The sequence below is a fragment of the Triturus cristatus genome, chromosome 11 (genome assembly GCF_964204655.1).
Source record: "Triturus cristatus chromosome 11, aTriCri1.1, whole genome shotgun sequence".
Taxonomy (NCBI): domain Eukaryota; kingdom Metazoa; phylum Chordata; class Amphibia; order Caudata; family Salamandridae; genus Triturus; species Triturus cristatus.
The window spans coordinates 381,208,040-381,231,589 of record NC_140594.1 but is presented as its reverse complement, the minus strand read 5'-3'; the positions used below and the strand labels follow the sequence as shown (position 1 = coordinate 381,231,589).

General features: G+C 45.9%; 1 protein-coding gene across 1 annotated transcript in view; it reads right to left on the bottom strand.

Annotated features, from left to right (window-relative positions):
* LOC146784224 (myoferlin-like) overlaps window positions 1–23,550 on the bottom strand; it is a 3,625,175-nt gene that overhangs the window by 1,851,398 nt on the left and 1,750,227 nt on the right. The window contains exon 12 of the mRNA XM_085634512.1: window positions 506–607. Coding sequence (XP_085490638.1) covers window positions 506–607 — 102 coding nt within the window. The remainder of the gene's footprint in view (window positions 1–505; window positions 608–23,550) is intronic.

The window sequence follows — 23,550 nt, the reverse complement described above, 5'->3', positions numbered from 1 at the left end:
ACTGCATACCAGCTTTATTAATATTGCTCGACTGCATGCCAGCTTTATTAATATTGTTCAACTGCATGCCAGCTTTATTAAGATTGCTAACATCCTAGATCGACATGTTAAATGTTCTATGATTTATAATTCTTGTTTCCATTGTCATACCTGTGGTTTCAGGTAAGCATTCATGGAATACACCCTCGTAAGTGTTGCTTGCCCCTATATTGTTTGTGCTAATTAATGTCAATATTTGTGCCTGCAAATTGTCTGCTTTGTCTCTGTTTCAACCTATCATTCCTCGAGTAGCTTCCCTAAGAATTTGAGCAAGCTAGTCCCTGGCAGCGAAATGTGGCAGATATGTGAATGGTACACTGTACCGTTCTTCGCAGTCCTGTCATGCCAAAATAAATAAATGTTGAGAATAATCAGTCCTTTGCCACAAGTATGTGAAAAATAAAAACACACTTAGCTCTTCTTTACAATGTATGCCAACTTATCTTCAAAACTACGGTTCTCTCACCTCAACAGCCATGAGTTGCAGTGTAGGCCGGATCCCTTCTGGCACAGTGTATGTTCTCTTTTCAGTTATTGGAAGCATGGGAATACTGTCAAAGCTATTCTCCTGCACACAGAGAATGACAAAAATGGTTAGCATTGTCATCCTCAGATGCTACGACCACATAAGCAAACAGGTGAGGTTCAACCAGTGCAAGCACCGAGAGCACATTGCAGTTTTAAACATAGAAGGCTATAGGTCAAAGAAGCCTAGGAAGCTGGTGTACATCATAAGAACAATGTTATAAAACTAATGAATCATTGGCTTTTTGAGATTGATAGGAGCTAGGAAATGTATATTATGATTCTTGTCAAGATGAGACTGGGTCAACAAACAATAATACGATTAGGCAAGTCTCTATTTCCTGTAACTGGTTATTCAGGTATGATATTTTCTATACATTGGTCTGCTTGGCTGAATATTTCATGTCCCTTTGCTGGAACCTACTATGATTTTTATATTTCATTTTCAATGTAGTAGTAGCCTACCCGGTTTAAGGTTCTTTTAATGTTCAGTCAATCATTGGCTGTATACTTAAGTCGTGTAAGAAAACACAAGGGACACCCTACTCACATGGAACCAGGGTAATTACAATATAGACAAAAACAGTGGTTCCTGTGGGCACTTAATTATTTTATTTATTTATTTATAAAGTTTTATATAGCGCGAACAAGATCCCAAAGGATATCAGAGCGCTTTGCAAAAATGATGGAAGGAAGGACATAAAAGCAATGACGACATCGAGTAAGAAAGAATAGAAAAATAAATAAATAAATAACAAGGAATAATCACATAATTACAAGGCAACTAAGACAGGATGAGTAATACAATAACAAAGTATATAGCAGGCTACGCAGGAAGGCACACGAAGCGGTAAAGAAGAACAGCATCAAATGTTTGTACAATGAATGTAGGATCACTAGCTTCGAGCAGGAGAAACCTAGCTCAATTATTGTAAAAATGTATTCATTAGGACTCTTTTGGCTTCCAGTTTGAAAGCAGCCGTTGAGGAGATTCTGCGAATTTCCGGTGGAAGAGAGTTTCATATCTTCGGGGCCGCACCGGAGAAAGCTCGGTGACAAGTTCTCTTTTTGCTAAGGATGAGTGGTTTCAGGAGGAAAGTCTTAGCGCTTCTTGAGGCTCTACCACCACATGATAATTCAAGCTTTTGCACTAGGTAACTTGGAGTATTGAGATGCAGAGCTTTGTGCACCAGAACGGCAATTTTTAACTGAATTCTAGCTTCGTAGGGAAACCATGTAAGAGATTTTAGGACTGGGGATATGTGCTCATTTCGTTTGGTACCCGACACCAATCTAGCCGCAGCGTTCAGTGATGCCCTTTGTGGAGCCAGGGTGTATTTGGGAAGGCCACAGAGAGTAGGGCTGTCGTAGTCAAGCCTCTGCAAGACAAGCGCTTGGACCACCTGCTTGAAGTCGGATTGCGGGAGGAAGGGTTTGATGTTTCTAAGTGTCCTCATCAAGTGAATTGCTCCCTTACACACATTGCTGATGTGATTTTTCATATTCAGGTGTTTGTCCAGGGTGATTCCGAGGGATTTGGCAGAGTCTATGATGAGAGGGGTGCAGTTGAAAGCAGTGAGGTGATTTAACCAAAGGTCTAGTTTGGGGACGTGGTTTGGAGGCAAGATAAGGAATTCAGTATTGGAGGTGTTGAGCAGGAGATGGTTCTCAGTTAACCAATTTTGCGTAGACATAAGGGTAGAGTTAAGTGAGATGATGTCATCCGGAGATGAGATTTTCAGATAAAGTGGCGTATCATCCGCATACATATGGAAAAGAATGTCCATGGAATTTAGAGAATAAGCTAATCGTTCCAAGAAAAGGTTGAAGAGGATAGGAGATAGGGCTGATCCTTGGGGGGCACCCATGAGTACTGGAGAGGCCTGGGAGAGGGAGTGGTTAGCCTTGACTCTTTGTGATCTGTGGTGGAGGAAGGACGAGAACCATTGTAGCACCCAACCAGAGAAACAAATCCTATTCTTCAGAATGGATAGGAGGTTGTCATAATTAACCGTGTCAAATGTGGAGGAAAGGTTGAGGAGGGTTAGGAGGCATGACTCATTTTGGTCAAGCATTTTTAAGATATCATCCATAACGTGAATGAGAGCCGACTCGGTACTATGCCCCTTCCGAAAGCCAGATTGATTCTGATCTAGGAGTTGGAAGTTTTCTATGTAAGCACATAGTTGGGATTGTATGCATTTTTCTAGGAGTTTAGCTATGGTGGGGATGTTGGAGATAGGGCGGAAGTTATTGAGGTCAGCTTTATCTGCGTTAGGTTTTTTAGTATAGGAGACACCTGAGCTGCTTTTAGGCAGTCAGGGATCATGCCTTGTGATAGAGAAGCGTTTACAATTCTTGTCCAGGTGGGGATGAGTACATTTCTTTGAAAATGGCAGGGGGCAGCGGGTAATTGAAGTGGTTAGATGGGTTGATATTCCGAAGAATCTTGTTGATGTCTTTTTCCATGAAAGGGGTAAAGGTGCCCCATGACGCGTTGTTCTTAGTGCTCAGGTTAGTAGGTACGCATTTTTCTAATAGGTCAAGGTGTGATGCGGACCATGAGGATGGCAGGATAGCCTTCTTAGAGGCCGGATCAATGGATATGAGTCTTGTTTTTTCAATGAAGAAAGCAGCAAGGTTGTCGCATGAGGGTGGGCTGCATCCAGAGTCAGAGAGGTTTGGACCTACCACTGATTGCTGTTTGACCAATTCAAAAAGTTTCTTGGGGCGGTTAGCAGCTTGATCAAGTTGGTGTCTGAAGTAGTGAGCTTTAGCGCATTTGATTTGTTTGTTGTAGAGACTCCTAACCTCTCTAAGAACTTAATGGTTAATATTACTATATATATATCAGCACAATCGCAGTAAAATGGGGGTACATAAATGTCAGTGAAAGAAGGACATGTAACACAGAGTGTGTAGAGAAACAAGCGGTTTTATATATGAAAATTCACTTTTGTTATAAATTCTCAGAGCTGAGTGTCCCAAGTGAAAAAAGGTGAAGCCTAAGAGTAACGATTGTGACTTTTGTGACATAAGAACAAGGTTTCAATGTTGTTACAGAAACGACCATTCAATGGATACACAATAAATGTTAGCGGCCTCCTAGTATAATAGTAGGGACTAACAATGTGGGGTCTCATCAGGATCTATCAATGTAGGGACACCTGTGGATGACTGACAGTTAGTGTGGTGAACACCTGTTGGAGTGAGAGGTAGTCAAGGATACTCACATAGGGCCTGGCCGGGCAGCTATGGAGGGGCAGGTACTGGCAATCAATGATATTTGATGTAGTCAGGGTTAAGATCCTATATCCGGAAGACGGTGTCGCATGTTTGGACAATGCCAAGGATAAATGGTGAGCCTTGGATTACTGCGGTAATCCGTTTCTGTAGTAAATCCAGTATTGTAAAATCCAATTTGAGATGCAGAGTCAATCTGCTATGGAAAGATTCACGCCAGTGACTCCCTGGAGAACTACTCTTGTCTGCTTGGTTTGCAGAGACAGAACTACAACGCTCTTTTTGGGTCCTGCCGGAGGAGACACTCCTCTTCTTTAGAAGGATGCTGGGGAGCAAAGAACGCGGGCAACATGATAAACTGACCCAAATGGAAAGGGGTCACAACCTTTGGCAAAAAGGATGCTCGGGTGCAAAGCACCCCCTTGTCAGGAAAATACATCAAATAAGGAGGCCAGCAAGAAAACGCCTGCAGTTCACTTAACTTCCGGGCCGATGTAATCGACACCAAGAAGGCAGTTTTGATGGTCAGCAGACATAGGGGACAATTGTGAAAAGGCTCAAAAGGAGCGCACATCAGATAGGTGAGAACCAAATTAAGGTCCCACTACGGCATAACAAAGGGCGTAGGTGGAAACAGATGAGCCAGCCCTTTCAGAAATCTATGCACAATGGGAGCTTTGAACAGAGAGGGCTGGTATGGCAACCGCAAAAAAGCAACAGAGCAGAAAGGCAACCCTTGAGAGTTCCCAAGGCAGAGCCCTGCTGGGCAAGGGTCATAAGGAACAAAAGGACAGTAGAAAGAGAAGCAGAACGAGGGTCAATAGACCTTTCTGTACAGTATAAATCAAATTTCGTATATACCGTCTTAGTGGAGGGACACCTGGCCAACAGAATAACATTACATACTGCAGGAGGAAGGTCAAAACCTATCAACTGTCGCCGCTCAATCTCCACGCATGGAGGCGCAGAGTTGACAGGTTTGGGTGGAGAATCCTCCCCTGCTGCTGCAACAGAAGATCCTCCTGAGGCAGCCTGATCAGAGGATCGATGCTCATTCTCAGAAACTCTGGATACCAGACTCTGCATGCCCAGTCTGGAGCCACAAGGATGACTTAGGCCTGGTTGCTGGACGTAAAAATGATGCTTTAGCATTGTTTTACGTAGGTTAGCATTTGCGGCGCCATTTTGTGTATGGGCGCCATTTTGTATCATGATCAAAACCAATCCTTTGCTATGTCCGAGAAATAGCCTTCTCTAGGTTATGTTTCTTAGGAGCTGAGTTTTTCTACACTAATGAATGCACTGTTCTTATTAGCACATACCTTTCCATAGATGTAAGCCTTCTCCCACTTGTCTAGTGGTGGGTACAGGCAGAGTGACCTTGAATAGTAGATAATGTGTGCCCGGCCTCAGAATCGAAACTTACTCCTTTGTAATTTACTATCCAGCTGCATCTCCCTGGAAAATTCCGTGGTGGGCGTGTTTTCATTGGTTTCGAAGTGTACATAATGTATCCTTATGCTTGCTGATGTCAGTCCCTCTGCAGCACTCCTAAGCGACTGGACAGATTGGGCTCCGCTCTAAGTGTACTTTAATAAACAGATATTGGTTTGTATTCTCTACTGTCTGACCGACTCTTCATTTTAGTGGAAGGCCGAGAGGTGGTCATTAGTGACCCGATTGACCCAATCAGGCCACTTCCTTCAGTTGGTGCTTGAACAGGGACTCCTTCGGGTGAGGGACCCATCTCCTTCCGCTGTCAGGATTACCTCCGTTGCGCCTTCCTAGCCTTCAGCGGACTACATTTCCCATAAGGCCGAGTCCCAAGGAAGGGATTTAAGCGCCAAGGGCTCTCGAGACGGTGCGCGTAATTAACGTCATCCGGAACTCTCGCGGCTGCGAGAACGAGACGAGTCCGACTTCCGAAGTTGCCTGATTCGGATAAGACTTCGGAGGCTCCTTGTCCTTGGCTCCTTGCCCTGAACCCCTTTGTACCGTGGGACGAGGCGGAGAAGTCTACTGCGCGTCCCGTGTCCTGTTGCAGACGGTGAGTCTGCGAGTCTTTCGGTGGCGGAGCCCACAGAAGGTAACGGCCTTCGATTCCTGAGCGGCGGCTCAGCCCCCATTGCTCCACGTTAGCTGCGGGTCGGAAGCGGACTATTCCGAGCGCTGCAACGCCCAGATCGGGTGCCCCCTCCCAACAAGGTAACGAACTTAGACTGTAGGAGGCGGCGGAATATAGCGGTGGTCACAACCGCGTATTACCGAGCACCCTCACTATCTCCGCATTTATTTCCTTATCTTTGTTTACGTTTATTTGCATTCCTCAAGACAAATCCCAATGCGAGGAGCTTTATAACTATGGATGAATAACCTGTTTTCCTGGCGACATTGTGCAAAACTATTGAACACTGTCAGGAGTTGCCGGTGAATTAATTCCCCTGGTCTTTGAAGTCTTTGAGTAAGGTGGAGTTAACCTTACAGGTGAAAGAGACTACGGCTGATCCTTGGATACCCATCGGTCCCGGCCACATCTCGGGGAAGGGTAATAATATAGTCGAGGGAGGGGAACGATCTTTTAGTATGTTATAAAAGGAAGTGTAAATAAGGAATGAGCAGTTCCTGGGGGTGCTGTCTAGGACAGGGGAGAAGGGGGGAAGGGGAAGCACAGGTGTTTCTTCGTAATGCCCTCACACACCCCAAGGGATGTCATGCTTCATCATATGGGCATTTGCCCCTCGTCTGGCCGGCGCTGCAATGCCTGACGGGCTCCCGAAACCGGGGCTCTTTATCGGGGATCTTTTGAAGAAGCCGTATGGGTGCGTGTGGGTGTGAGGGTGGATAGGTGCACTAGGGGTGAGGTGGATAAAAAAGGTATAAGAGCAATCCTGCCAATTACAGTTTTAATTCATGAGGTAGCTCCAACCTTATTAAAAATGTGAAGAAGCCCTGTGTAGGAAATAATGTTCCCTAAGGGCTAAACTTGAGTGAGTGTGGTCAACATGTTTCGTGCCCCATCATCTGCCCCAGAAGGGGTCAATGGCACTTCGTCAGGACCGATTAATAGAGAGGTGAGTGCACCGCCGTATCGCAGTAGTTGCTGATTCCGGCAGGAGGAGGTAAGTGAAGAAATGGTACTTGGGATGTACCAAAACCTGTGGGAGAAAAGAACAAGATAAAAAGAGGGGGGGGGGGGGGGGGGTTAAAGATAAGACCAGCAGTTAGGCCTGCCAAAAACACAAGACGTACAGGTACTGTGGTGCAGAACACGTTGTGAACTACAAGTGGCTAAAAGACTCCAACCTGGCTAAGGAGTGATGGTAGACTAGGTGGATGAGTCGTGAGGGAACCAGTGTTTGGTAATCCGAGATTGTCGAACGGAGGTAAAAAACATATATATATAGAAAAAAGGCGAGTGACCAGCATGGTGTGCGATCTTAAGTGGTTCAATGGAAAAGAAAGGAGAGCTAGACTAGTTATGGCGTTAACCAGTCATGAGCGTCTGATTAGGCAACATCTAAATAGAGCCATTACATTTAGCATTTAACCACTACAACAGACCGGGATTCGCAGGATAATGAGGTAAAACAGTATGTTGATCTAGTTGTTAGAGCAATGATGGCAAGGACCGAACTGAATTACAAAAACATGCATGGTGAGAAAACTGCTGTAAAAACGGTGACAGGCATAGGTTGAAAACTCACCCCCAATGGCCTAATTCGGGCTGACGGGGAAGTACAGAGCACTACAGTTGCTCCGGAGTCTAAGAGCAAGGTAAAACAAAAGAAACAATGACAGGTCCTGTTACAGCAATCTATTTAAAAGCGGCGTGCAGGGCAGGCTTACCGTATTCGGAGAAAGACCTTTAGTGGTACTCACGGTGGTAGACAAGCAACCTCGCCGGTGTCCTACCCTCGCTCTGGGCCCCGTGAGGAGACGCTTGCGTGGGCGTGCTTAAGTAGCGCTTTTTGGTGAGCGTACCTGAACGTGGCGGCCATCTTGGGATGGGCTTGCAAGGCGATACCAACGAGGATCATTTACCGGAAGTGTTCTCCGCCGTAGTATCGTGGCGGCCATATTGGAGTGGGATAGGTGTCCAAGGAAAAAGGTGTAACCTGTCTGGTCGGGCGCTGACCCTTATTCCTATAGCTATTTGTATGTCAATCATACCCACACTTAATACGATGTGGTGCATCATGTAGTCAACGGGGAAGTTAAATAACATTGAGGAGTTAGAGTTTTTTCCAAGTGCTCATGAAGTGTAGAGTGCCTGGAAAGTCCACCTCGGAGTATGTGTTAGCAGCTAAAAAAATTCATCATGGGCATGTGATAGTTGTGAGTTCAGCTGAAAAGTCTGGTATTAGAACCAAGGGGTGCCATTAAATGATTAGAGATGACGTAAGGCCCGTACAACCCTGAAATCTCTAATTATTGTTTAGTTCTGCCCAGGGTATATCGTCATTTAAACCCCTGAGATGAGAGCCCAACTTAAAAACCCAGCATTGTTCTTTCCTAAACAGGGCTTCTTTCGTGATGTTGGGGAAGGCCTCTAGAATAGTCCAATTTAGATCATTGGGCGTGTGGTTGTTTTCTGCAAAATGTGAACACATTTTGGTATTAGTCTTTTTGCAACGTACGTTGCTTCTGTGTTCAATTAGTCTAGTTTTGACTTGACGGGTGGTCATCCCAATGTATTGTAGGGGGCATGGACACGTGATCAGATAGATGCAGTTACGGGTGTTGCAATTAGTATGTCTTTTCTGGGTCCAACTCCAGTTGCTAGTCAGTTGAACTGTTTTGGAAGCTCGAGTTAAAGGACAAGCCACACATTGACCGCAAGGGTAGTGACCACAGACCGGAGGTAGGTTCCATAGGGTGGTTGGAACTGCAGGGTTTGTCTTTTTTGGTCTGGTGTTAATAAGGAGATCCTTAAGGTTTGACGTGCGTTTAAAGGCAAATCTTGGTTTTGGTATGGTCAAATCACCTGAGTCCAGGATACGCCAATGTTTATTAATGACCCTTTTTAACATGTTGGATTCTGTGGTAAAAGTAGTGACACATGTGATCAGATCTGATTCAGATTTGGTTTTTGATTCCAAGAGGGTAGATCTGTGAGTGTTGCGTGCTCGTTTCTGTGCATTGTCAATGATGCGGGTAGGGTATTGTCTCTGAGCTAGATTCATACTGAGTTCAGAAGCTTGTCTTTTATAGTTTTCCATTTGGCTACAGTTCCTGCGGATGCGCAGGAACTGCCCGTACGGAAGGTTGTCCTTGAGTGATTTTGGATGGAAACTATTGTATAGTAAGGGACAGTGGCTGTCGGTGGGCTTTTTGTATGTGATTGTTTCCAAATAGCCCATCTGGTTGATAATGGTTATGTCAAGGAACGGAAGTTCCTGAGTGGAACAATTGGCAGTGAATTTTAAAAAGGGGTTGAGATCATTGATCCATGTCATGAAATTGGGAATGTCTTCCATGTGACCCTTCCAAAAAATTAAAATATCATCGATGTAACGCTTCCATTGGAGAACGTTACTCGAAAAAGGGTTGGTGTCCGTGAGCACATACCTTGCCTCAAAGTCTGACATATAGAGGCATGCCAGACTTGGGGCAAAGGTACTGCCCATCGAAGTTCCTTGGGTTTGATGGAACATAAGTTCCTCGAATTGAAAAAAGTTTTCGGTGAGAGCGATACTTGCACATTCCATGACGAAACTCACGGGGGTAGGTGAGTCCCAGGTCGTATTTAGCAAGATCGTCTCAACCACCTCAAGAGTGTTGAGTTGAGGGATGTTGGTGTAGAGGGCCTCAACATCCAGCGTAAGAAGTACATCTGGATGTGGGCCCTCCAAGTTGGTATGTTCAATCAATTTGAGGACGTCTCTGGTGTCTTGTAAGAATGTGGGGGTGGTGCGCACTAATGGTCGTAAAAAATGATCGCAAAATTTAGAAAGTGGTTCCAAAAGGGACCCTATGCCAGACACAATTGGTCTTCCAGGGGGGGGGAGATACCCCTTTGTGGATTTTTGGCAGTGTATAAAAATAGGGTATTTTTGGTTTGGTGTTCACTAAAAATTCGGCTTCATTTTTAGAGATCCATCCTTGGTTCCTTGCCGCTGTGACCATGGAGTTTATTTTGGTAGACAGGCGGGGCGTGGGGTCAGTAGTAAGTGGTGTGTAGTAATTGGTGTTTTGTAATTGGCGTAGACATTCCATTCGGTAGTCTGTACTAGCCATAATCACTATTGCACCACCTTTGTCTGCTTCCTTGATTGTTATGGCAGCGTCGTTGGCTAGTGTTTTTATAGCCAGGGCCTCCTCATTGGTCATATTTGAAAAATTCGAAGTATGGCGTTTGTTGGAAATTTCTTTAAGTACTGCTTTCTCAAAGGTGAGAATTTCTGATGGGACCATGCTGGTAGTAGGAGTGAAAGTAGATGGTTTACGTAGACCAGTATCCGAAGGTTGTGAAATCGGTTGTTCGCCGAAATAGGCCTTGAGGCGGATTTTTCTGAAAAGGTTATGGATTTCCAAGTTGGTGCGGAAGGCATCTACCTTAGGTGTAGGTACAAATCCTAGGCCTCTTTTAAGGACATTTGTTTCTATGTTGGTAAGAGGGCGATCCGATAGGTTGACGATTAGTTTCTCTTCTCCTGATGGCTCCGTAGTTCCATGTGTGGTGGTGGTTGCGGTGCCTGATCCTGCCATTGTACTTGTTTTTGTTGGTTCTGTGCGCCTCTTCTTCTTCTGCCTCGCCCCTTGCCCCAGCCTCTGCCTAAAAAAGGTTGTGGTTGGAAGGGTGGGAAGAGAGGTGGTGGTCCTTGTGGATATTGCCACATGGGTGGTCCTTGGAATGGATAAGGGCCTTGAAAGGGGGGTGGCCCTTGGAAAGGTCCTTGGTATGGCGAGTTTCCATACCCATACATGGTGTTGGTAGGTCTACGAGACTGCTGGTTGTGGTAATAGGTTCCTTGCGACTCAGTACTAGAGTTGCTGCTTGAGGAATTAGTGCGTCGGCGAGGGTTGGTGCTGTCGTCGGATAAGTAGTCCTCTCCAGAGGGTACAAAATCATCTTTAAGGTAGGGGTACACCTTTTCCTTGCTGAACCGTGTAATGTCCTTCTGGAGCTTAGTTACTTTTTGTTGCATCAAGTAATCTTTGTTGTCATTAATCTCTTTTGTTATTTCTGCCAGTTTTGCCTTGAATGCGGTGATGGTTATGTTGGCCTTCATAGTACCTTCTGCTATGGTTATCTTTTGGATGAGGTCGTCCGCTAACCTTTTGGCGGTTTTTATAATAAGTACCAGAAGATCCCTGGTGCATTTCTATGACACCTGGGACCATTCCACCTTACAGAGCTTGTCCTCTAGGAAAATCCTTGGGGTATTGGTGACGATCAAACCATTCGGTGCTATATTCGCACGCAGGTATTCCGTCATGATGGCACCGTGCATGATAATTTTCATGAGTTGCCTTTTCATGTTCAAGATAGTAGTCCAGTCTCCAGCTGAGTTGCTGGTTGATGCCCCTCCATCTGGATCCAGTATGGAGGGTCCACTCAGGATTTCTGAGACGTAATCCTCGCCAAAGGATAGGCCTTGGATGTTGTCCATGGCGGGTATGAGGCGACTAGCAATAGCTAGTAGGAGGAACGAAAGTCCCACGGCTGAACCGCCGCGCGTTTACTTATGATCAAAAGGAGGGACGTGGAGCCAAGTTTGTGAGGTCCTGCTCATAGGCCCCAATGGAACAGTAAATAAGGAATGAGCAGTTCCTGGGGGTGCTGTCTAGGACAGGGGAGAAGGGGGGAAGGGGAAGCACAGGTGTTTCTTCGTAATGCCCTCACACACCCCAAGGGATGTCATGCTTCATCATATGGGCATTTGCCCCTCGTCTGGCCGGCGCTGCAATGCCTGACGGGCTCCCGAAACCGGGGCTCTTTATCGGGGATCTTTTGAAGAAGCCGTATGGGTGCGTGTGGGTGTGAGGGCGGATAGGTGCACTAGGGGTGAGGTGGATAAAAAAGGTATAAGAGCAATCCTGCCAATTACAGTTTTAATTCATGAGGTAGCTCCAACCTTATTAAAAATGTGAAGAAGCCCTGTGTAGGAAATAATGTTCCCTAAGGGCTAAACTTGAGTGAGTGTGGTCAACATGTTTCGTGCCCCATCTGCCCCAGAAGGGGTCAATGGCACTTCGTCAGGACCGATTAATAGAGAGGTGAGTGCACCGCCGTATCGCAGTAGTTGCTGATACCGGCAGGAGGAGGTAAGTGAAGAAATGGTACTTGGGATGTACCAAAACCTGTGGGAGAAAAGAACAAGATAAAAAGAGGGGGGGGGTTAAAAATAAGACCAGCAGTTAGGCCTGCCAAAAACACAAAACGTACAGGTACTGTGGTGCAGAACACGTTGTGAACTACAAGTGGCTAAAAGACTCCAACCTGGCTAAGGAGTGATGGTAGACTAGGTGGATGAGTCGTGAGGGAACCAGTGTTTGGTAATCCGAGATTGTCGAACGGAGGTAAAAAACATATATATATAGAAAAAAGGCGAGTGACCAGCATGGTGTGCGATCTTAAGTGGTTCAATGGAAAAGAAAGGAGAGCTAGACTAGTTATGGCGTTAACCAGTCATGAGCGTCTGATTAGGCAACATCTAAATAGACCATTACATTTAGCATTTAACCACTACAACAGACCGGGATTCGCAGGATAATGAGGTAAAACAGTATGTTGATCTAGTTGTTAGAGCAATGATGGCAAGGACCGAACTGAATTACAAAAACATGCATGGTGAGAAAACTGCTGTAAAAACGGTGACAGGCATAGGTTGAAAACTCACCCCCAATGGCCTAATTCGGGCTGACGGGGAAGTACAGAGCACTACAGTTGCTCCGGAGTCTAAGAGCAAGGTAAAACAAAAGAAACAATGACAGGTCCTGTTACAGCAATCTATTTAAAAGCGGCGTGCAGGGCAGGCTTACCGTATTCGGAGAAAGACCTTTACTGGTACTCACGGTGGTAGACAAGCAACCTCGCCGGTGTCCTACCCTCGCTCTGGGCCCCGTGAGGAGACGCTTGCGTGGGCGTGCTTAAGTAGCACTTTTTGGTGAGCGTACCTGAACGTGGCGGCCATCTTGGGATGGGCTTGCAAGGCGATACCAACGAGGATCATTTACCGGAAGTGTTCTCCGCCGTAGTATCGTGGCGGCCATATTGGAGTGTGATAGGTGTCCAAGGAAAAAGGTGTAACCTGTCTGGTCGGGCGCTGACCCTTATTCCTATAGCTATTTGTATGTCAATCATACCCACACTTAATACGATGTGGTGCATCATGTAGTCAACGGGGAAGTTAAATAACATTGAGGAGTTAGAGTTTTTTCCAAGTCCTCATGAAGTGTAGAGTGCCTGGAAAGTCCACCTCGGAGTATGTGTTAGCAGCTAAAAAAATTCATCATGGGCATGTGATAGTTGTGAGTTCAGCTGAAAAGTCTGGTATTAGAACCAAGGGGTGCCATTAAATGATTAGAGATGACGTAAGGCCCGTACAACCCTGAAATCTCTAATTATTGTTTAGTTCTGCCCAGGGTATATCGTCATTTAAACCCCTGAGATGAGAGCCCAACTTAAAAACCCAGCATTGTTCTTTCCTAAACAGGGCTTCTTTCGTGATGTTGGGGAAGGCCTCTAGAATAGTCCAATTTAGATCATTGGGCGTGTGGTTGTTTTCTGCAAAATGTGAACACATTTTGGTATTAGTCTTTTTGCAACGTACGTTGCTTCTGTGTTCAATTAGTCTAGTTTTGACTTGACGGGTGGTCATCCCAATGTATTGTAGGGGGCATGGACACGTGATCAGATAGATGCAGTTACGGGTGTTGCAATTAGTATGTCTTTTCTGGGTCCAACTCCAGTTGCTAGTCAGTTGAACTGTTTTGGAAGCTCGAGTTAAAGGACAAGCCACACATTGACCGCAAGGGTAGTGACCACAGACCGGAGGTAGGTTCCATAGGGTGGTTGGAACTGCAGGGTTTGTCTTTTTTGGTCTGGTGTTAATAAGGAGATCCTTAAGGTTTGACGTGCGTTTAAAGGCAAATCTTGGTTTTGGTATGGTCAAATCACCTGAGTCCAGGATACGCCAATGTTTATTAATGACCCTTTTTAACATGTTGGATTCTGTGGTAAAAGTAGTGACACATGTGATCAGATCTGATTCAGATTTGGTTTTTGATTCCAAGAGGGTAGATCTGTGAGTGTTGCGTGCTCGTTTCTGTGCATTGTCAATGATGCGGGTAGGGTATTGTCTCTGAGCTAGATTCATACTGAGTTCAGAAGCTTGTCTTTTATAGTTTTCCATTTGGCTACAGTTCCTGCGGATGCGCAGGAACTGCCCGTACGGAAGGTTGTCCTTGAGTGATTTTGGATGGAAACTATTGTATAGTAAGGGACAGTGGCTGTCGGTGGGCTTTTTGTATGTGATTGTTTCCAAATAGCCCATCTGGTTGATAATGGTTATGTCAAGGAACGGAAGTTCCTGAGTGGAACAATTGGCAGTGAATTTTAAAAAGGGGTTGAGATCATTGATCCATGTCATGAAATTGGGAATGTCTTCCATGTGACCCTTCCAAAAAATTAAAATATCATCGATGTAACGCTTCCATTGGAGAACGTTACTCGAAAAAGGGTTGGTGTCCGTGAGCACATACCTTGCCTCAAAGTCTGACATATAGAGGCATGCCAGACTTGGGGCAAAGGTACTGCCCATCGAAGTTCCTTGGGTTTGATGGAACATAAGTTCCTCGAATTGAAAAAAGTTTTCGGTGAGAGCGATACTTGCACATTCCATGACGAAACTCACGGGGGTAGGTGAGTCCCAGGTCGTATTTAGCAAGATCGTCTCAACCACCTCAAGAGTGTTGAGTTGAGGGATGTTGGTGTAGAGGGCCTCAACATCCAGCGTAAGAAGTACATCTGGATGTGGGCCCTCCAAGTTGGTATGTTCAATCAATTTGAGGACGTCTCTGGTGTCTTGTAAGAATGTGGGGGTGGTGCGCACTAATGGTCGTAAAAAATGATCGCAAAATTTAGAAAGTGGTTCCAAAAGGGACCCTATGCCAGACACAATTGGTCTTCCAGGGGGGGGGGGGGAGATACCCCTTTGTGGATTTTTGGCAGTGTATAAAAATAGGGTATTTTTGGTTTGGTGTTCACTAAAAATTCGGCTTCATTTTTAGAGATCCATCCTTGGTTCCTTGCCGCTGTGACCATGGAGTTTATTTTGGTAGACAGGCGGGGCGTGGGGTCAGTAGTAAGTGGTGTGTAGTAATTGGTGTTTTGTAATTGGCGTAGACATTCCATTCGGTAGTCTGTACTAGCCATAATCACTATTGCACCACCTTTGTCTGCTTCCTTGATTGTTATGGCAGCGTCGTTGGCTAGTGTTTTTATAGCCAGGGCCTCCTCATTGGTCATATTTGAAAAATTCGAAGTATGGCGTTTGTTGGAAATTTCTTTAAGTACTGCTTTCTCAAAGGTGAGAATTTCTGATGGGACCATGCTGGTAGTAGGAGTGAAAGTAGATGGTTTACGTAGACCAGTATCCGAAGGTTGTGAAATCGGTTGTTCGCCGAAATAGGCCTTGAGGCGGATTTTTCTGAAAAGGTTATGGATTTCCAAGTTGGTGCGGAAGGCATCTACCTTAGGTGTAGGTACAAATCCTAGGCCTCTTTTAAGGACATTTGTTTCTATGTTGGTAAGAGGGCGATCCGATAGGTTGACGATTAGTTTCTCTTCTCCTGATGGCTCCGTAGTTCCATGTGTGGTGGTGGTTGCGGTGCCTGATCCTGCCATTGTACTTGTTTTTGTTGGTTCTGTGCGCCTCTTCTTCTTCTGCCTCGCCCCTTGCCCCAGCCTCTGCCTAAAAAAGGTTGTGGTTGGAAGGGTGGGAAGAGAGGTGGTGGTCCTTGTGGATATTGCCACATGGGTGGTCCTTGGAATGGATAAGGGCCTTGAAAGGGGGGTGGCCCTTGGAAAGGTCCTTGGTATGGCGAGTTTCCATACCCATACATGGTGTTGGTAGGTCTACGAGACTGCTGGTTGTGGTAATAGGTTCCTTGCGACTCAGTACTAGAGTTGCTGCTTGAGGAATTAGTGCGTCGGCGAGGGTTGGTGCTGTCGTCGGATAAGTAGTCCTCTCCAGAGGGTACAAAATCATCTTTAAGGTAGGGGTACACCTTTTCCTTGCTGAACCGTGTAATGTCCTTCTGGAGCTTAGTTACTTTTTGTTGCATCAAGTAATCTTTGTAGTCATTAATCTCTTTTGTTATTTCTGCCAGTTTTGCCTTGAATGCGGTGATGGTTATGTTGGCCTTCATAGTACCTTCTGCTATGGTTATCTTTTGGATGAGGTCGTCCGCTAACCTTTTGGCGGTTTTTATAATAAGTACCAGAAGATCCCTGGTGCATTTCTATGACACCTGGGACCATTCCACCTTACAGAGCTTGTCCTCTAGGAAAATCCTTGGGGTATTGGTGACGATCAAACCATTCGGTGCTATATTCGCACGCAGGTATTCCGTCATGATGGCACCGTGCATGATAATTTTCATGAGTTGCCTTTTCATGTTCAAGATAGTAGTCCAGTCTCCAGCTGAGTTGCTGGTTGATGCCCCTCCATCTGGATCCAGTATGGAGGGTCCACTCAGGATTTCTGAGACGTAATCCTCGCCAAAGGATAGGCCTTGGATGTTGTCCATGGCGGGTATGAGGCGACTAGCAATAGCTAGTAGGAGGAACGAAAGTCCCACGGCTGAACCGCCGCGCGTTTACTTATGATCAAAAGGAGGGACGTGGAGCCAAGTTTGTGAGGTCCTGCTCATAGGCCCCAATGGAACAGTAAATAAGGAATGAGCAGTTCCTGGGGGTGCTGTCTAGGACAGGGGAGAAGGGGGGAAGGGGAAGCACAGGTGTTTCTTCGTAATGCCCTCACACACCCCAAGGGATGTCATGCTTCATCATATGGGCATTTGCCCCTCGTCTGGCCGGCGCTGCAATGCCTGACGGGCTCCCGAAACCGGGGCTCTTTATCGGGGATCTTTTGAAGAAGCCGTATGGGTGCGTGTGGGTGTGAGGGCGGATAGGTGCACTAGGGGTGAGGTGGATAAAAAAGGTATAAGAGCAATCCTGCCAATTACAGTTTTAATTCATGAGGTAGCTCCAACCTTATTAAAAATGTGAAGAAGCCCTGTGTAGGAAATAATGTTCCCTAAGGGCTAAACTTGAGTGAGTGTGGTCAACATGTTTCGTGCCCCATCTGCCCCAGAAGGGGTCAATGGCACTTCGTCAGGACCGATTAATAGAGAGGTGAGTGCACCGCCGTATCGCAGTAGTTGCTGATACCGGTAGGAGGAGGTAAGTGAAGAAATGGTACTTGGGATGTACCAAAACCTGTGGGAGAAAAGAACAAGATAAAAAGAGGGGGGGGGTTAAAAATAAGACCAGCAGTTAGGCCTGCCAAAAACACAAGACGTACAGGTACTGTGGTGCAGAACACGTTGTGAACTACAAGTGGCTAAAAGACTCCAACCTGGCTAAGGAGTGATGGTAGACTAGGTGGATGAGTCGTGAGGGAACCAGTGTTTGGTAATCCGAGATTGTCGAACGGAGGTAAAAAACATATATATATAGAAAAAAGGCGAGTGACCAGCATGGTGTGCGATCTTAAGTGGTTCAATGGAAAAGAAAGGAGAGCTAGACTAGTTATGGCGTTAACCAGTCATGAGCGTCTGATTAGGCAACATCTAAATAGACCATTACATTTAGCATTTAACCACTACAACAGACCGGGATTCGCAGGATAATGAGGTAAAACAGTATGTTGATCTAGTTGTTAGAGCAATGATGGCAAGGACCGAACTGAATTACAAAAACATGCATGGTGAGAAAACTGCTGTAAAAACGGTGACAGGCATAGGTTGAAAACTCACCCCCAATGGCCTAATTCGGGCTGACGGGGAAGTACAGAGCACTACAGTTGCTCCGGAGTCTAAGAGCAAGGTAAAACAAAAGAAACAATGACAGGTCCTGTTACAGCAATCTATTTAAAAGCGGCGTGCAGGGCAGGCTTACCGTATTCGGAGAAAGACCTTTAGTGGTACTCACGGTGGTAGACAAGCAACCTCGCCGGTGTCCTACCCTCGCTCTGGGCCCCGTGAGGAGACGCTTGCGTGGGCGTGCTTAAGTAGCGCTTTTTGGTGAGCGTACCTGAACGTGGCGGCCATCTTGGGATGGGCTTGCAAGGCGATACCAACGAGGATCATTTACCGGAAGTGTTCTCCGCCGTAGTATCGTGGCGGCCATATTGGAGTGTGATAGGTGTCCAAGGAAAAAGGTGTAACCTGTCTGGTCGGGCGCTGACCCTTATTCCTATAGCTATTTGTATGTCAATCATACCCACACTTAATACGATGTGGTGCATCATGTAGTCAACGGGGAAGTTAAATAACATTGAGGAGTTAGAGTTTTTTCCAAGTCCTCATGAAGTGTAGAGTGCCTGGAAAGTCCACCTCGGAGTATGTGTTAGCAGCTAAAAAAATTCATCATGGGCATGTGATAGTTGTGAGTTCAGCTGAAAAGTCTGGTATTAGAACCAAGGGGTGCCATTAAATGATTAGAGATGACGTAAGGCCCGTACAACCCTGAAATCTCTAATTATTGTTTAGTTCTGCCCAGGGTATATCGTCATTTAAACCCCTGAGATGAGAGCCCAACTTAAAAACCCAGCATTGTTCTTTCCTAAACAGGGCTTCTTTCGTGATGTTGGGGAAGGCCTCTAGAATAGTCCAATTTAGATCATTGGGCGTGTGGTTGTTTTCTGCAAAATGTGAACACATTTTGGTATTAGTCTTTTTGCAACGTACGTTGCTTCTGTGTTCAATTAGTCTAGTTTTGACTTGACGGGTGGTCATCCCAATGTATTGTAGGGGGCATGGACACGTGATCAGATAGATGCAGTTACGGGTGTTGCAATTAGTATGTCTTTTCTGGGTCCAACTCCAGTTGCTAGTCAGTTGAACTGTTTTGGAAGCTCGAGTTAAAGGACAAGCCACACATTGACCGCAAGGGTAGTGACCACAGACCGGAGGTAGGTTCCATAGGGTGGTTGGAACTGCAGGGTTTGTCTTTTTTGGTCTGGTGTTAATAAGGAGATCCTTAAGGTTTGACGTGCGTTTAAAGGCAAATCTTGGTTTTGGTATGGTCAAATCACCTGAGTCCAGGATACGCCAATGTTTATTAATGACCCTTTTTAACATGTTGGATTCTGTGGTAAAAGTAGTGACACATGTGATCAGATCTGATTCAGATTTGGTTTTTGATTCCAAGAGGGTAGATCTGTGAGTGTTGCGTGCTCGTTTCTGTGCATTGTCAATGATGCGGGTAGGGTATTGTCTCTGAGCTAGATTCATACTGAGTTCAGAAGCTTGTCTTTTATAGTTTTCCATTTGGCTACAGTTCCTGCGGATGCGCAGGAACTGCCCGTACGGAAGGTTGTCCTTGAGTGATTTTGGATGGAAACTATTGTATAGTAAGGGACAGTGGCTGTCGGTGGGCTTTTTGTATGTGATTGTTTCCAAATAGCCCATCTGGTTGATAATGGTTATGTCAAGGAACGGAAGTTCCTGAGTGGAACAATTGGCAGTGAATTTTAAAAAGGGGTTGAGATCATTGATCCATGTCATGAAATTGGGAATGTCTTCCATGTGACCCTTCCAAAAAATTAAAATATCATCGATGTAACGCTTCCATTGGAGAACGTTACTCGAAAAAGGGTTGGTGTCCGTGAGCACATACCTTGCCTCAAAGTCTGACATATAGAGGCATGCCAGACTTGGGGCAAAGGTACTGCCCATCGAAGTTCCTTGGGTTTGATGGAACATAAGTTCCTCGAATTGAAAAAAGTTTTCGGTGAGAGCGATACTTGCACATTCCATGACGAAACTCACGGGGGTAGGTGAGTCCCAGGTCGTATTTAGCAAGATCGTCTCAACCACCTCAAGAGTGTTGAGTTGAGGGATGTTGGTGTAGAGGGCCTCAACATCCAGCGTAAGAAGTACATCTGGATGTGGGCCCTCCAAGTTGGTATGTTCAATCAATTTGAGGACGTCTCTGGTGTCTTGTAAGAATGTGGGGGTGGTGCGCACTAATGGTCGTAAAAAATGATCGCAAAATTTAGAAAGTGGTTCCAAAAGGGACCCTATGCCAGACACAATTGGTCTTCCAGGGGGGGGGGAGATACCCCTTTGTGGATTTTTGGCAGTGTATAAAAATAGGGTATTTTTGGTTTGGTGTTCACTAAAAATTCGGCTTCATTTTTAGAGATCCATCCTTGGTTCCTTGCCGCTGTGACCATGGAGTTTATTTTGGTAGACAGGCGGGGCGTGGGGTCAGTAGTAAGTGCTGTGTAGTAATTGGTGTTTTGTAATTGGCGTAGACATTCCATTCGGTAGTCTGTACTAGCCATAATCACTATTGCACCACCTTTGTCTGCTTCCTTGATTGTTATGGCAGCGTCGTTGGCTAGTGTTTTTATAGCCAGGGCCTCCTCATTGGTCATATTTGAAAAATTCGAAGTATGGCGTTTGTTGGAAATTTCTTTAAGTACTGCTTTCTCAAAGGTGAGAATTTCTGATGGGACCATGCTGGTAGTAGGAGTGAAAGTAGATGGTTTACGTAGACCAGTATCCGAAGGTTGTGAAATCGGTTGTTCGCCGAAATAGGCCTTGAGGCGGATTTTTCTGAAAAGGTTATGGATTTCCAAGTTGGTGCGGAAGGCATCTACCTTAGGTGTAGGTACAAATCCTAGGCCTCTTTTAAGGACATTTGTTTCTATGTTGGTAAGAGGGCGATCCGATAGGTTGACGATTAGTTTCTCTTCTCCTGATGGCTCCGTAGTTCCATGTGTGGTGGTGGTTGCGGTGCCTGATCCTGCCATTGTACTTGTTTTTGTTGGTTCTGTGCGCCTCTTCTTCTTCTGCCTCGCCCCTTGCCCCAGCCTCTGCCTAAAAAAGGTTGTGGTTGGAAGGGTGGGAAGAGAGGTGGTGGTCCTTGTGGATATTGCCACATGGGTGGTCCTTGGAATGGATAAGGGCCTTGAAAGGGGGGTGGCCCTTGGAAAGGTCCTTGGTATGGCGAGTTTCCATACCCATACATGGTGTTGGTAGGTCTACGAGACTGCTGGTTGTGGTAATAGGTTCCTTGCGACTCAGTACTAGAGTTGCTGCTTGAGGAATTAGTGCGTCGGCGAGGGTTGGTGCTGTCGTCGGATAAGTAGTCCTCTCCAGAGGGTACAAAATCATCTTTAAGGTAGGGGTACACCTTTTCCTTGCTGAACCGTGTAATGTCCTTCTGGAGCTTAGTTACTTTTTGTTGCATCAAGTAATCTTTGTTGTCATTAATCTCTTTTGTTATTTCTGCCAGTTTTGCCTTGAATGCGGTGATGGTTATGTTGGCCTTCATAGTACCTTCTGCTATGGTTATCTTTTGGATGAGGTCGTCCGCTAACCTTTTGGCGGTTTTTATAATAAGTACCAGAAGATCCCTGGTGCATTTCTATGACACCTGGGACCATTCCACCTTACAGAGCTTGTCCTCTAGGAAAATCCTTGGGGTATTGGTGACGATCAAACCATTCGGTGCTATATTCGCACGCAGGTATTCCGTCATGATGGCACCGTGCATGATAATTTTCATGAGTTGCCTTTTCATGTTCAAGATAGTAGTCCAGTCTCCAGCTGAGTTGCTGGTTGATGCCCCTCCATCTGGATCCAGTATGGAGGGTCCACTCAGGATTTCTGAGACGTAATCCTCGCCAAAGGATAGGCCTTGGATGTTGTCCATGGCGGGTATGAGGCGACTAGCAATAGCTAGTAGGAGGAACGAAAGTCCCACGGCTGAACCGCCGCGCGTTTACTTATGATCAAAAGGAGGGACGTGGAGCCAAGTTTGTGAGGTCCTGCTCATAGGCCCCAATGGAACAGTAAATAAGGAATGAGCAGTTCCTGGGGGTGCTGTCTAGGACAGGGGAGAAGGGGGGAAGGGGAAGCACAGGTGTTTCTTCGTAATGCCCTCACACACCCCAAGGGATGTCATGCTTCATCATATGGGCATTTGCCCCTCGTCTGGCCGGCGCTGCAATGCCTGACGGGCTCCCGAAACCGGGGCTCTTTATCGGGGATCTTTTGAAGAAGCCGTATGGGTGCGTGTGGGTGTGAGGGCGGATAGGTGCACTAGGGGTGAGGTGGATAAAAAAGGTATAAGAGCAATCCTGCCAATTACAGTTTTAATTCATGAGGTAGCTCCAACCTTATTAAAAATGTGAAGAAGCCCTGTGTAGGAAATAATGTTCCCTAAGGGCTAAACTTGAGTGAGTGTGGTCAACATGTTTCGTGCCCCATCTGCCCCAGAAGGGGTCAATGGCACTTCGTCAGGACCGATTAATAGAGAGGTGAGTGCACCGCCGTATCGCAGTAGTTGCTGATACCGGCAGGAGGAGGTAAGTGAAGAAATGGTACTTGGGATGTACCAAAACCTGTGGGAGAAAAGAACAAGATAAAAAGAGGGGGGGGGTTAAAAATAAGACCAGCAGTTAGGCCTGCCAAAAACACAAGACGTACAGGTACTGTGGTGCAGAACACGTTGTGAACTACAAGTGGCTAAAAGACTCCAACCTGGCTAAGGAGTGATGGTAGACTAGGTGGATGAGTCGTGAGGGAACCAGTGTTTGGTAATCCGAGATTGTCGAACGGAGGTAAAAAACATATATATATAGAAAAAAGGCGAGTGACCAGCATGGTGTGCGATCTTAAGTGGTTCAATGGAAAAGAAAGGAGAGCTAGACTAGTTATGGCGTTAACCAGTCATGAGCGTCTGATTAGGCAACATCTAAATAGACCATTACATTTAGCATTTAACCACTACAACAGACCGGGATTCGCAGGATAATGAGGTAAAACAGTATGTTGATCTAGTTGTTAGAGCAATGATGGCAAGGACCGAACTGAATTACAAAAACATGCATGGTGAGAAAACTGCTGTAAAAACGGTGACAGGCATAGGTTGAAAACTCACCCCCAATGGCCTAATTCGGGCTGACGGGGAAGTACAGAGCACTACAGTTGCTCCGGAGTCTAAGAGCAAGGTAAAACAAAAGAAACAATGACAGGTCCTGTTACAGCAATCTATTTAAAAGCGGCGTGCAGGGCAGGCTTACCGTATTCGGAGAAAGACCTTTAGTGGTACTCACGGTGGTAGACAAGCAACCTCGCCGGTGTCCTACCCTCGCTCTGGGCCCCGTGAGGAGACGCTTGCGTGGGCGTGCTTAAGTAGCGCTTTTTGGTGAGCGTACCTGAACGTGGCGGCCATCTTGGGATGGGCTTGCAAGGCGATACCAACGAGGATCATTTACCGGAAGTGTTCTCCGCCGTAGTATCGTGGCGGCCATATTGGAGTGTGATAGGTGTCCAAGGAAAAAGGTGTAACCTGTCTGGTCGGGCGCTGACCCTTATTCCTATAGCTATTTGTATGTCAATCATACCCACACTTAATACGATGTGGTGCATCATGTAGTCAACGGGGAAGTTAAATAACATTGAGGAGTTAGAGTTTTTTCCAAGTCCTCATGAAGTGTAGAGTGCCTGGAAAGTCCACCTCGGAGTATGTGTTAGCAGCTAAAAAAATTCATCATG